This window comes from Schistocerca serialis, chromosome 6, assembly GCF_023864345.2.
Source record: "Schistocerca serialis cubense isolate TAMUIC-IGC-003099 chromosome 6, iqSchSeri2.2, whole genome shotgun sequence".
Lineage (NCBI taxonomy): Eukaryota > Metazoa > Arthropoda > Insecta > Orthoptera > Acrididae > Schistocerca > Schistocerca serialis.
In genome coordinates this window covers 530,221,933-530,237,416 of record NC_064643.1, presented here as the reverse complement: position 1 = coordinate 530,237,416, position 15,484 = coordinate 530,221,933, and the positions used below count along the sequence as shown (strand labels likewise).

General features: G+C 38.2%; 1 protein-coding gene across 3 annotated transcripts in view; it reads right to left on the bottom strand.

The window, feature by feature from the left end:
- LOC126484170 (structural maintenance of chromosomes protein 6) overlaps window positions 1–15,484 on the bottom strand; it is a 198,795-nt gene that overhangs the window by 72,144 nt on the left and 111,167 nt on the right. For all 3 annotated transcript variants that reach the window (XR_007587821.1, XM_050107576.1, XM_050107577.1), the window contains exons 12-15: window positions 14,602–14,912; window positions 6,307–6,523; window positions 3,335–3,505; window positions 37–224 (exon numbers count right to left, since the gene is read on the bottom strand). Coding sequence is in view for 2 of the 3 variants with exons in the window: in XM_050107576.1 (XP_049963533.1) it covers window positions 37–224; window positions 3,335–3,505; window positions 6,307–6,523; window positions 14,602–14,912 (887 nt within the window). In the remaining variant the exon portion in view is untranslated. The remainder of the gene's footprint in view (window positions 1–36; window positions 225–3,334; window positions 3,506–6,306; window positions 6,524–14,601; window positions 14,913–15,484) is intronic.

Here is a 15,484-nt window from a genome sequence, read left to right as displayed (position 1 = left end):
ACTGAAATTGACCACAAAATTACACAGTGCTCTTACCTATTTGTAACCATTCTTGGACAAAGTTCATTTGCTTTTTCGACAGCCGTCTTGCATTTCAGTTCACGAGTTTTCAAGTCGGTTTCCATGTGTTTTATTTTTGCAAGATGAGTTTCATAATTCTTTTCTAACGCTTTCAATTTCATATTTGCACTTTGAATTAAGTTTTCATTAGCACTTATCTTTTCCTGGATAAAAAAATGAAGCAGCACAACCACATTAACAAGTGGAGCTCAAAAGCTCACTGCAGTACAATCTTTTAAATGCATTAAATTGTACAAGTATTTTCATTTATATGTGTATCAATATCAATATATGGTTCTTAAATAAACATGCATAAAAAAAGGACATACACCAATGAGCCAAAACATTATGACCACCTGTTTTAATAATGTGTTGTTCTACTTTCCAAACACAGTACAACACAGATTCTGCTTGGCACAGATTCTACAAGTCCTTGATAGTATTCCAGAAGTATGTGGCACCAGACCAAGCAATTCCCACATATTAAGGGATGGTAGTTTATGGGCATGCAGCTGGCACGCGATATGCGTTCCAATGGGTACAGATCAGCACATTTGGTGGCCAAGACATCAATGTGAGTTCATTTTAATGCCCCTCAGACCACTGTAGTATGATTCTGACCTGCAACACAGACAGTTATCCTGTTGGAAGAGGTCATCGCTGTACAGGCAAACTTCAAGTTTGAAACGATGAAGGTGGTTCACAGTAATGTTTACATAGTTCCCTGCTGTCATTATTCCTTCGTTTACTACTACAGATATGATGGAAGCCCAACTCAATAAACCACACAGCATAATTCTGCCCACATCAGCCTGCATCTGTGACACAGTGCATATTTTGTGCAGCCATTCGCCTGAATGATGGCGTTTAAGGACACAACCATCAATTTGGTGCAACAAGAAATGCGATTCACTCAACAGATTACATGTTTCTATTGATCCAAACTGAGAACTCAGTGATGCTGTGACAACTGCAATCATAATAGACGATGTCCTTGGGTCATTACACGAACACATGTTGTATGATGCAGAGCTCCATGTTCAACAACGGCTTCTGAACAGTATGTTCCAAAACACTAGTGCCTGCACTAGCACTGTACTCTGTCATCACATCTACCACAGATTGCTGCCTATCCTCGATTAAACAGTGGGGGATCCTCTGACCTCAACATTTTGTGATGAGACATGATCGTCCAATACCATACTGCCTGTGCATTATTTCACCAACGTTCATCCACTTTCCATAGGTGCACACGACAATGCTACCCTGACAGACGACCAGTTTCACCGTTTCAGAGATTCTCATTTCCAGCCGGAGCGTCAAACCTGCTTATATCAGTGGATTTCACATTTGTGGCCTATATCTTCACTATAATGACTGCCCATTCATCCAACCTCGCAGTGCGTGGAAGTCATAATGTTTTGCTCATCAGAGTATGTGAGAAAATACATACAGTATATTAGACTTTTCATTGAAATTCAGAATGAATGGAAATTGGTATTCTGAAACTAATTTAACAGCTCACTGTATTCAATAAGTAACAAAGTAAGAATTTCAAAATACAAGATGACAAACTGAAACCACAGCACGCACAAACATAATGTTTTAGCAACAAAGGTCAGATCAAGTGGTAACATCTATAATTAAAAAAAAGTGGAATTTTACACTACTCTCAAAATTCTAAGTCACTCAAATAGACCGATCTGCATTTTATACAAATTATTTATGAGCAATGTTAAAACATTTCTTTCAGGGTAAACACAGATGAATCAACTAAGGTTCAATATATTATAAGCTGTATTTCTTCACAAAGAAAATAAATAAATAAATACTCCACAATAAGCTGTATTGTTACAAAAGGAAAATGTGTCACAAAATCCTTAATACATTCACGCACTCTGAACACTCCATTTAACTCTTCTGCTGCTACCCATGACCCCTTTGTGTTCCATGTGAGCCTGCTTTTGTTATCGCTGTAGTGCTCGCCAAATGCCGGTGCCCATGCTGAGAGATGGCATTCTCACCAATATGAAACACTTATCATCCAATTTTTCAAAAACTATTTGGTGAAAAAATTTAATTATTGCAAATCTTACCGTCTGATATCTCCACTGATGAAGAACTGAATTTCTTTTCGTTATCCATCATACTTACTGGAACTGTATCAAATTACGTAAAGCCTTGCCCAAAATTTAAAAGAGTTCACAGAAGTAAAAACACATTGTGTAAACATTGCATATGGTGGGTTTTAGCTCATACATTGCAGTGAATAGAATGCACATAAGATATCAAAATTTTATTTAAAATTGAGAGCCGAATAATGTCATTTCTTTCTTAATTTATTGGATATTATATCCAACAGACGTTTGGGTGCAATGAGCCCGGTTCTGTCCACATGGACCTGCAAACTATTGTGAAACATGTATCATACGTTTTTAAGAAAAGTACTAGACGGGTGGGAGGGGGGGGGGGGAGATTTTTTACATCTTCGTCTGATATCTTCACTTGATAAAGGACTGAATTTCTTTTTGTTATATGCAATAGTTACTGTGCTGCCTCAAATTACGTACAACTTTGTGTGAAATTTTAAAGATTTTGCAGAGGTAAAATCGCACTGCATAAACTTTGTTTATGGTTGATTTTAGCTCATACATTGAAGTGAACGAAATATGGATAATATATTGATATTTTATTTAAATTGAGAGCAGAATAATACCTCATTTTGTTCTCAAGTTATTGGGTTTTGTATCCGAAGGATTGTTGCCGATACACATCCTTGGGCATTGCAAATCAATCATAATGAGGTTTTCAGCAAATGATATCATATGTTGTATGATAAATACTCAAAACTTTTTTATTCACCGAGATATGGAAGTAAACTGATGGCAGCAGTGAGAGGTCGGCAGCTCAGGACGCATTCAGATGTCCACAGCACTGTAGAAAAATCTTAGCAGCGCTCATATACATGTCTGAAACACCTGGGGAATGGTGTAGCAGCATGTGTATACATGCCCACAGTAGCAAAAGTGTTAATGTAATACAGCCCCCAAGACTTCGTATAGGCCGCGAGAATTGGCATTCACACATAATACAATCCAGTTCTGAACAGTCTGCTAGAATTATACTGTTTCTGTTAATTTTCATCAAAGACGGACTTGCCAAAAAGCAGACAGTATGCGTCACATCATTCCTTCCTCTCATACTGCACAGCTTACAGCCACAGAAATAAAACCACCTCATTACTACTGCAAGATAAAGTACTATGTACAATTACCTTCAGAGAAGTGCCTGCAGAAATAATTTGCTGATTTTCTGCTTGAAGGCTCCTTATTACATTTTTACTTTTTTCAACCTCTGCCATCAATTCCTCATATTCTTCTTTCAGCTTATTACATTCTTTCTGCACCATACTAAACCTTTTGTTAATATCTTCCAACTCCTCTGTCTGTTAACAAAGTTGTAAAATATAAGCTTTAGATAAATGAGAACATACCACCCCTACAAACATTCTATTAAATAAGAACAAAAATGATCATCTGGCAGTAGAAAAGCTCCGCAGGCTTTACATTAGTATCATTTCAAAAGGTACAATATCTACATTACATTTCCCAATAAAGGTGTAATATGCAGGCTTGTCTGACAGCTAATGGAATACACTTCACTGTGCTAGCATCAAACCACACTTACATACTGCTTTTACAGTGATGGGCAAATGGAATTTATTAAAAGACAGTGTTTTATTACGCAAAAATTGATGCCGGTGTTGACATGTTGGTATTATGACACTTCATGGCATTTTTATGTGGACCCTAAAATAAATCAAACTGTAAATGATGGAAACTTCAAGAAGGAATAACAACAATATGAGATAGGATGGATTGCTACTCTCCTCTCGGAGAAAGTTCTGAGCAGGCATGTTGAAAGAAGATTGTTAGATGATTAGATGATGAGATAAGCTATCGAGCAGAGCCCTCATTTTAATGGTGCCAGCGGGCGGGGGGGGGGGGGGGGGGGGAATGTACATATACATACACACACAGAGATAGACACGCTTGTACGCAGTGCTCAGGGTTGACAGTGACCATGTGTCAGTAAGTTACGCATGATTATTAATGTGTGTGTGAGCACGCACTTATGTGTTTGTTTTTCTACTCTGTCCAGTAGCTTATAATATCTAAGAATGTTCTTTGAATGTGCCTGTTTGCCGTTCAATGCCTCCTCCATGTGGCAAATTGCAATTGGCCCAATTTCACTTTGTTAAATTGTATACATTCACACTGTACAAGCAGTTAACGTCAAAGGTTATGAAAATCAAGCCTGACGGATTTTGTATATTTTACAATGAGTCCACTTCCAGACATCCAGTAAATGATGTTTCATACCTGAAAGTGATATTTTTTAAAAAAAGAGGGGATTAGGGGCAGGGGGTGGTTCTGTATGTATTTTCAAAACACTAAAACTCCATTACAGTAGCAAAATTTATCTATGCATGTACAATTTCTGCACAGTTAATTCCTGCCCTATGTGAAATACAATTTCTGCACAGTCAATACCTGCCTTCCGTTAAATACAACTCTTCAACTGAAATACTGGTAGCAGGAAAAGCCACTCCCATGCAGAGTGACTTATCAATGTGTACAGAAAATCAAATAATGTAAAATAATGCTGAAAAGAATTGAAAAGTTGCATACCATTTTCCACATAAATCAATATTTACGGGATATTGTTACTTTTCTGTAGCTCATAAATGACACGTTGGAAGAGCATAAAACTAATTCAGATATAAAATGGTCACACTGTAAAGATTTCATGGAGTTGCTTCATTTAAATGAAGCATGGTGGTTGTAAAATACTGGAAACATTTCAACGTTGAACCAAGCAAAGCAGGATCGTATCTTAAGAAACACCATAATTCCTGTGGGCTTGGCTTCAGTAGCTACTTGGCGAATGTTGTTAAGTGAATGTGGCATAGTTTTTCTTGTATAAGTATAATATCAACATGAAACAGGAAGTCTCCCATGTGGTTGCTTGTTTTTACATCCATGTGCAACTACTTGATCCTACAAAATGGAAGTGGATTTTTCATCTGTATATTATACATACTTTCTACAGCAAACATCTTCATTCATAATGAAAGGTCGCCCTGTACACCGTTTATCTTGGCTTCATGTGACAATGATATGACTTTCTTTCCTCTAAATCTGGAGTTTAGAAGTATGACAGTTCAGCTTTACTTTAATATTTCTTGGAGCACTATAGGTGGTATATGAACTACTTATTTATGTTCTATTAAGTAATTAGCAAGAGGAAAAAGCACTATCTGTTAGATTGACCAAGAACATGCTTTGAAATATATTACTTTTACAATGATTGTAAATTTGGCAGATATAAGATGCATGCAATGACGTATGGAGAAACACACACAATTTGGTGGGGGTTATTTGCTTCAGACCAAAACATATTTCTGGCAATACAAATGATATAAGGGAAGATTAAATCACAAATTTCAAACAATGAAAAATCCAGGATGGAATGTAACAATATTAGAGAACGAAAGTTGCTACTCTCCATAGAGCGGAGATGCTGAGTTGTGATAGGCGCAACAAAAAGATTCACACAATTAAAGCTTTCGACCATTAAGGCCTTTGTCAGAAATATATATACACACACACACACACACACACACACACACACACACACACACACACACACACACAAGCAAGTGAAACTTGCACACACATCTGGTTTCAGTTATCTTGGGTGCAAGTTGCACTTGCTTGTGTGTGTGTGTGTGTGTGTGTGTGTGTGTGTGTGTGTGTGTGTTTCTGACAAAGGCCTTAATGGTCGAAAGGTATAATTGTGTGAATCTTTTTGTTGTGCCTATCACACTCAGCATCTCCGCTACATGGAAAGTAGCAACTTTCCTTCTCTAATATTGTTACAAATCACAAATCTGGTTTATAGTGAGTTAAGCATCAGCATCTCAGCAGTATCATGTAACAGCCACAAGTAATCTACACAGTCCTTGTATTCAGAACTTTTTGAATAAACAGATAACAAGAGCTATTATTAACAAGAGCTCACACTGATTTGTCATTAGAGTGGCAAATTCAATCTTAATGATATGTACATTAAAGGTGATATTGACTTTTTAATTCCTGGTTACAAAAGCCTTAACTATGTAATGTTTGTCACAAATGCAGGAAACCATAAATATATCTACAGATCTAAAATTCTAAGGCATACCAGTGTTGAAAGACTGCTCGATTCTGGTTCAACAGAGTTCTTTAAATTTGATAACTCTTTGGAAATATTAAGCTTCTCCCTGCTCAGGCTGTTACGGACATCATTTATTTTTTGAAGTTGTTGTTGCTCTTCTTGTACTTTTTTATTCATTGAATGCAATTGCAACTGAACATCCTTCATCTTACTTTCCAAAGCAATTAACTCTTCTTTCACATTCCTGTAATATTTTGCAACAAGAAAACATCAAGAACAGTAGCTGAATTGCTACAAAACATTATTTTTAAATATTCTGAATGGGTAGGCTTTTGGTAATGTTGGCTTGCTACATATTTCTAAAGATTCACAGATTCCTGTCCCTGAGGCATAAAGGATTGAGAGAGAAAGAGTACGGGTAGCAGGAGTAGGTAAAATGTATTATGAAAAGTTTTAGAAGATTAACAGGGAGACATGAGGAGACAGCAAGGAGAGAGTGTAAGAAGGATACGGAGGCAGACCATTCAAATTGACTCAGGATGAAGAAACCCATTAAAACAATACTTACCAAAGACCGGCAATGTTCTGTGCACAGACAGCCAATAATAGAAAGAAGATGAAATGGAAAACAGGAAGGCAAAACTGATACATGAGAAACTAAAGTCAAAGAAAGACAATATGAAGTTAAAGGATTTGTGAGAATTAGACTGGGGAATGAAAGTGGGATCACTCTTAGTTAGTTCAGAGGCATATTCTGTGAGCTGTGCTATCCAATCTTTCATTGGAAACTGGTAGTAGCAAGTATTAAGAAAGGATGATTACAGTTAAATGTCCCATTGAAGACAATGTCAATAGAGACTGAGAAAAAGCTCATATTGCACAAGGACAGGGAAGAAAAATTGAACATGTTCTTCTGAAAGAAATCATTACAATATTTGTCTTAAGCGATTTACAGAGGCCATGAAGAACCTAAATCTGGATGATAGGACAGGCATTAGAACTGCACTCCTCCCAAATGTGAGTCCACTGTCAAAACCACTGCACCATCTCGCTTAGTTTCATAAACATTATGATGGCCAATTCAAGGGCAATTATTAGAACAGAGTTTGAGGAGCCTAGATGGCAGCATGTAGAAAATGGCAACCACCTGAGGTGAGGGTCAGAGAGGATGTTCAATACTGGAGTAGGAAGTACGTGCAGAAACCTTTGTTTTGCATTCCTGACAAATATTCTTCTTTGTGAAGTGAGGACTCTGCCTTAGCCCCCCCCCCCCCCCCCCCAATTTTCTTTTCGACCCTTTTCTTTTGGGCTAATAATAATTCTATTATTTTGCACAATATTTCAATGAGTGACTTACCTGACTCCATCAACAAATACTGAAAGCAGTGATCTTTGGAGAGTTCACTGTCGAGCAATCAACCAGAGCCCTTATTTGCAATGCAACAATATTTATACCAGAGTTCAAATCTCTATGTTGACCATGTCCCTACTTTTCATATGAACATTTCTTTCCCAGGGACAATAGTGGTATTACATAAAATCTGCACGGCTTCAACATTTTTTGACTGACAAATAAGATGACTTTTGAGATTCTTAATAGGTTTTCCAGCACCATAAATACAAGAATGCCTTGATTAACATGCACATGCACATTTCCAACTACTACTGGGTAGCTGACATTAGCAGGATGCTGCAAACGTCTTTCGAAATGCAGAGACAGCTATCCAAGGCAACATCTGCATAGGTCAAAGGAAACAATGACGGTTAATAAGCAAAACCGCTAGATGACTAATGGGACAATAAACAGCTGATGGTTGAAATGCATTTTATAAAACATTTTAAAGCCATTGAACCTCACCTCTTGGGTACATTGCATTTGTAAGTACACACAAAAAATAGAAAGGAATACCAAAAATGAGAGGAAAATTGTGTATGTGTAACATCCAGTCAATACTGAGCACTATCTCTGATTTAGGGATAGCATGAGAGACGTAAACCAGGGTTTCCACTTGGCTGCAATTTGAAACCTATTCCTCCCAAACAGTAGTCTGCTGTACAGTGATAGATTATGTTTGTATTTTACATTCTTATTTAGTCTGACATATTCTGATTGTTTCATAAACAGGCCAATAATGGAGGAGACTGTTTTATAAATGGCCCAATGATGGGATGGATGAGGCAGCAAACTGTGGAACTGACAATGTTATATGTGTCAGATAAGTGTCTAAGGAATATAAGAAGTACGGACTACAAAAATAACGATAAGAAACTAAAGAAATATATGCCTCATGCAAGACAACTTCAAAGATGAACTTAAGCTTCTAAGAAAGGTACTGAAGAAGCAAGTTAGAGAAGTGGATGAATGCAGCACATATGACATTAAAACTGTGAGAACTGCCACCACAACTGAGGACAATAAAAAAGCAAAAGTTAAAAATGTTCTATATGAAGTAGCGGTGGAATTTTATAAAAACTTGGAATCTTCGGTGTATATGAATGTGAAAGTAGCTGGAGTAGGGGTAGTAGTAGTAGGAGGAGGAGGAGGAGGAGGAGGAAGAGCACTGCAGAGTAAACCCCGATATTCTGAACAGGTGCAAGTGTATTAATTAATACAACAGACTCCAGTTTGGGAGGAGTAGGTTTCAAATTGCAGCCAAGTGGAAAACCTGGTTTACGTTTCTCATGCTATCCCTAAAACAGAGATTGTGCTCAGTATTGACCGAATGTTACACATACGCAATTTTCCTCTCATTTTTGGTATTCTTTTCTATTTTGTGTGTGTATTTACAAATACAATGTACCAAAGAGGTGAGGTTCAACGGCTTTAAAATGTTTTATAAATTGCATTTCAACCATCAGCTGTTTATTGTCCCATTAGTCATCTAGCGGCTTTGCTTATTAACCATCATCCAGGATGCAGGGTACAACAGATTAGTTAAAAACATCCCTTTCGCTGCTGTGGGCATTTGCACATGTTCCCAAGGTGTTGGGGACGTGTATACACACACAGCTTGGATTTCCCTTCACTGCTATGGACATTTGAATGCACCCTGAGCTGCTGCCTCTCACTGCTGCAGAAGAGTTATTTCCATATCTCCGTGAATAAAAATGTTATGGTATTTATCATACAGCATGTGTGCGTAACTGCGTGCCACCATTTGCAAAAATCTTCATTTCGATATTTTAAACCGTTTATGATACAATGATTGTTATGACTGTGTGAGTCCCGATCTGCAAGAATGTCAATGTGCACCTCAAGTGTGACCATCCTTTAGATATAAAACCCAATAACTCAAGACTTAACGAGATATTTTAAATAAAAATTTGATATCTTATCTATATTTCATTCCTTGCAATGTATGAGCTGAAATCAATCATACACAAAGTTTATACAATGTGTTTTTATCTCAGGGAGTTCTTTAAAATTTCATGCAGTGTACCACTTAATTTGATATAGTGCAGTAAGTATGACAGTTAACAAAAAGAAATTCAGTTCCTTATCACGTAAAGATCTCGAACAGTGAGATGTGCAAAAATGAAATTACTCCACTGAATAGTTTTTGAGAAATTGGATAAGTGTTTATTATTGGCTGAAAACCTGTCTCTCAGCAAAGGTGCCAACATTTGGTGAGCAGTCCAGCCATAACAAAAGCCACCTCAGCACAGAATGAAAAGCACATATCTACAGGAGCGAAAGGGTTAACCACTGCACCATCTTGCTTGTTAAAGGCATTTTCCCCCCCTCAAAGAAAATATTCAGATGGCAACATTAGGAAAGTTCTTCTCCATCTGTTTTATTTTAAATCTTGAATAACTTCCCATTATTTTCATATCTTTAATATGCATTTCATTACACAATACTCCAGATATTTTTCTTTTGCTATTTACTTCACCTTTCGTTTCTTCGATTTGCTTCATCAACAAGACATTATACTTCAAGCTTCATTCCTCTTCCTCATTACCTTAAGCTGTTAATAATTTTACGAATGATTCCTAATACCCAAGATTCGTGTTTTTCACTGTTTAGTGAAGTACTTGTTGTTCTCATTCCACAACAGATAATATAGGTACTTTTTGTCTATCAGAACACAATAGGTTTCATGAGTCATATAATTAAATCTGAAATAATTATCTTCCATACCACAGAATTAACTTACGTGTATTTATTTTACATATACACAGTCCGACATAAATAACGAGCACCCACAAGAGAAGGTCAATGTCAATATACCTTCGTACACGTGTACACTATGAGCAGATATGTGAATAATTAAACATGCAATTCTCTGTGACAGGTAGAGGGATCACTAGTGTTTAGTGTAGGCCAGGTAGGGTGTAGTGGGGGTGTGAACAGCATAAGATGTCGAATGATTACTGTGGAAGACATGGAGATGCTGTGTACATGTGTGAGGGTGTTATCAGCATGTTTTAAAGTGGCCTCACTGTCGGATCTCCATTTGACCTTTGGTCAAACTGTGCAATATCTAAATTTGAGGGGCACTTAAATGTGACAGTGGCCCAATCATGTTTGAGCACCACAAGAAAGGATGTCTGTATTGTGTGTCCAGTCCATTATAACTTCTCCATATCTGTGCCTGCCTTTTGAGAAGAAGTGATTGACTCCCTGCAACATTCTGTGTCATCCAACACCATTGGTCAGAGGCTAGAAGCAGCTGGACTAGGGAATTACTATTCAATGTGTAGGATGCCATTAACACCACAGCACAAACAACTGGGTTTGGAGTGGTGCTGTGACTGGGGAGCACAGACTGTTGATGAGTCACAGCAGTGGTATGGTGTGAGGAGCTATCGCATATGAATACAATTCACAGCTGATAGAGATCAAGGGAACTCTGAAGGCACAAGGTACAGCGCAGATACTTTGTGTCCTCAAATGTTACCTCTCATGCAACAATATAGTGGTGCCATTTTTCAACAGCACAATGTATAAAAATTAATAAAATGTTCCAGGCTATTATGCCATGGTTGAATGGATTTCACATTAAAACCCAATGTTTAGTTCCCATCTACACAGGACATTTTCAAGGGGGATTACAGCCTCTTTGAATGTCTGATTCACACTCTGCCTTGCTACTGAGTACAGCAAAATTCCGCTTCTACGCAACTGGCTGTTGTCAACTGCCATCATTTGCTGCTGCTACCACCCCACGGTGGAAGACTAGTACACATCCTCTTCAGCACCGGAATCCAGATTCATTCAGTTTCACCCTCTCCTTCTTCCAAACTGAATTCCTGGGGTGTTTTACAATCTTTATCACCTCTCTCTATAATCTTTCATGGTATCTCCTTGTGGCTATCACTACTTCAGTCCTATCAAAATGAATGTGGTGGTCTTCTGGCTGCAAAGCATATTCCGCAAGATCTGTCACTCTCCCCTCTTCTGTAACTGCCCTTGTGCTCTTCTAGTCATTTTTTGACTGTTCTTTTTCTAGTACCCACATACCACCTCCCCACAACTACATGGAATCCTTTAAATTTTTGCTTTTGCCAGCAGTTAGCAAACATCCTTGGCCAATTTTAGATGATCTCGTATCCTGTGGGTGGGTTTGTCTATTACCGCAATGTTCTGCTTTTTCAAGACTTTTCTGATACCGTCAGTAATACCCTTAATGAAAGGCAGGGAAACTTTAGATTTCATCAGCGCATGAGCATCGTTATGATTTCTACGTGGTGGTCTTAACGCTCTTTTCACCTCAGCAAATGAATAACTGTTCTTGAGCAATGCACTGGTGAGATGTTTTAATTCTGTATCAAGCAGCTCTGGTTCACATATTTTTATTGCTTTATCTGCCTCGCTTTTGTAGTGGGTGATGATTTGAATCCTACTCCCTCTATGGGGAGGAGATGTCAAGAAATGTACAACACGTGGAAGGTCTCCAGAAAGAGTGTGAAGCTTTTGTGTTCCCTCACATTTCTGTCTCGCTGCAGAGTAATCAGTGCTATTCTGAAGTTTTTGAGGATTAACCAACTATGCAGCTCAACCAATGCACATTGGATTTTCAAAAGGATGGAAGAGGCTTTACTATGAGTGCAGATTCAACAGACCCATGAGGACCTCGCAAGCACAGACTGTAAGTTAATGTTTCTCCATATTACTACCAGCAATAAACTGTGTAGTGATGACAGGGATAGAACTGACAGACTATTGCTTGATACTATTACGACACGTATGTTGACAACATATGATAGACAGAAGAGAAAATCTGATAATTTGCAGCCTAATCACACAATCCACCATTTAGACGCTTACTGCACGGTTATCAATTTATCCACGTGTTTGTTATCTGACAGCAAGAGATATGTGCTTGCCAAAGGTGGAAATCTTGCCATTAGTCCGTGAGTTGTGTCCACAGAAGAAATAACAGCCAGTGTAGAAGCAGGCATTCTTAGTGTGGACGCAGTTACAGCTGAAGAAATCCATTTAGAAACTGTAAGAATATTGTCTTGTGCAAAGCCTCCAAAAAGTAACTATACTGTGGCTGAGGGAAATGCCATAAAACACTTGAATGACGATGATAGTGTTGATATTCTCCCCACTGACAAGGGAAATACAATAGTTGTTTTGAATGTGACTGACTGTGCCAGTACGATTAACAACTTATTAGATCTGCCAACATACAGGAAACTGAGTAAAGATCCCACTGACAAAGTTCTTAGAACTTTTATGCAGTTGACAAAGAAGTCTTCTATCAAACAGAGCATTCAGAAAAGTCTGTTCTATTCAGTTGCACTCCCATGAAGACTTTAAGGACTGCTGGAGATGCACAGAGATCTTGTTCCTCTAAGGCCTATAGAGAGTGCTATTGGTTTGCCCTCCTATTCAACTGCCACATTCTTGACAACATTACTATGACCGTAAGTGGGCCAGTCGGATTTGTATATCAAGAGTTCAGCACATTTTATTTGTAAATTAAACAATATAGCGGTACAGCTGGAGGACATATTGGTTAGTTTTGATGTTGAATCACTATTCACTATGGTTCCGCTCAATGAAGTGTTGCAACAGCTGAATTGGATTTTACTTCTCAATGCTGCACAACTGTTTAAATAGTTCCTCAAAACCATATATTTCAAATGGAACGATGAATGCTCTCCCCTCTTTGTAAAAGCACATTGCTATGGGGAGCCCCTAAAGCCCATTTAAGTGAACTCTTTTATAGAAAAATTCGAGGAGCATTCTTTGGAAACTGTGAAAAAGAAACCGAATATTTGGTTCTGGTACATGAATGATATGTTTGTTTTGTTGCAGCATGGCAGGGAGGAGCTGGATCATTTTGACAAACATCTCAACGGGATCAATTCGAAGATTCGGTCTACCATGGAGGATGGGGAAGACGAAAGACTGAATTTTCTTGATGCACTAGTTTTCAAGGAAGAAGATGGGTAGCTTGGGCCACACAGTTTACCAAAAACCCACTACACAGTCTGTTACCTCCATTAGGATTTAAACCACCACTCACACCAAAAGCGGAGCATCATAAAAACGTTGGCGGATAGAGCAAGAAAAATCTGCGAACCAGAGCTGCTTGACGCAGAATTAAAGCATCACATCAATGCACTGCTCACGAATGGTTATTCATTCACTGAGGTGAAAAGAGCATAAGACCATCACATAGAAATCATAGCGATGCTCAAGCACTGGTGAAATCTAAAGTTCTCCTGCCTTTCATTAAGGACTTTACTGCCCGCAGGTTAGAAAAATCTTGAAAAAGCAGAACATCGCGGTAATATACAAACCCACCCACAGGATACAACACCACCTAAAATCCAACAAGGATGCTTGTCAACTGTTGGAAAAAGCAAGAATTTATAGGATTCCATGTAATTATCGGGAGATGTACACAGGTACTACAACACTGGACACTGTCTCTGGCAGCTAATTTGTTTAGTAGTCTTTCTGTTGTGTCTATCTGCGACTCAACATCTCTGCTACGTGGTGAGTAGCACTCTATCATTTCGTGATATTGTTAACCCATGAAGCTTTATTTGTTTTCCTACTTGCCTTCTCAGTGCTTCACTTTTTCTGTCAGACACTGTAGACTGTTTGAAAAAGGTGCTGCCAATGGTCACATAAAATCTACTTCCATTTCATTAAGCAACATAAGACAATTGCTGCTTGTTACTGTAGGAACTGAAAACACCATAAGCAGCAGTAAACGTCAGCATTATTTACTAACTAATAAATACACACACAAAAAGTGACAACTTTTATAATGATAACAGCAAATGAAAATTAATACAAGCATGCAGCAATATTGCTGAGATAATAATTGATTCAAAACCTTTTTTAAAAAATATTACCTAATAACATCTGACATGTTTACTTGTAGCACTTTTGCTCTGTCTGACCCTGATCCAGCATATGATTTGTAATTTGGATCAGGAAAATAAAGATCTCCCCTCTTTGTAAAAGCACGTTGACAGTTATGTGGTACATTTTCCTGGCGACTCATAAGTCGGTGTGCTTCATCACTAGTTGGAATCAAGAGGACAGATTCAGCTCTGTGCTTATCTATTACACAATTTGCAATAATTGGATTGGAAATTATAAGAGCGCCTAGTAAGCTCGTGTAGCCAGGTGCTACAACTCCATTACGCTGGACATTGTGAACCTGCAAAAAAATAAAAATAAAATTTGTTTTCATTTTATAGTAGAAGAAGAGGGAAAGGGGTGAAAGACTTCAGAATTTCTATTATGGAGTGCTGGTGGTAATTACCCATTCGCACCACTACTACTTAAAGTAAAACTCACTATGTATCATAGCTCTAGCATTATTTAATTGGACAGATAACAAATCAACTCACCAAGTGGCAGCAGAACACACACATAAAAGACTGTTGTGACTGGCAAGCTTACGGAGCCAGTGGCTCCTTCTTCAGGCACAAGGGCTGAAGGGAAAGGAAGGAGGGTGAAGGAAAAGGACTGTAGAAGTCTAGGAAAAGGGATAGATTTTAAGAAAGTCACCCAGAACAATAGGTCAGGGGAGACCTACAGTACAGGATGAGAAGGAAAGACTGACTGTTGGGGTCTGCATCAGATGAGATTTGAAAACCTGAGAGCTTAAAGGTGGAAGACAGGATAATATGCAAGAAAGAGATTACCACTCAAACATTGCGCTTCCCCAAAATCTACCCCTTTTCTAGACCTCTCCAGTCCTTTTCCTTCACCCTTCTTCGTTCGCCT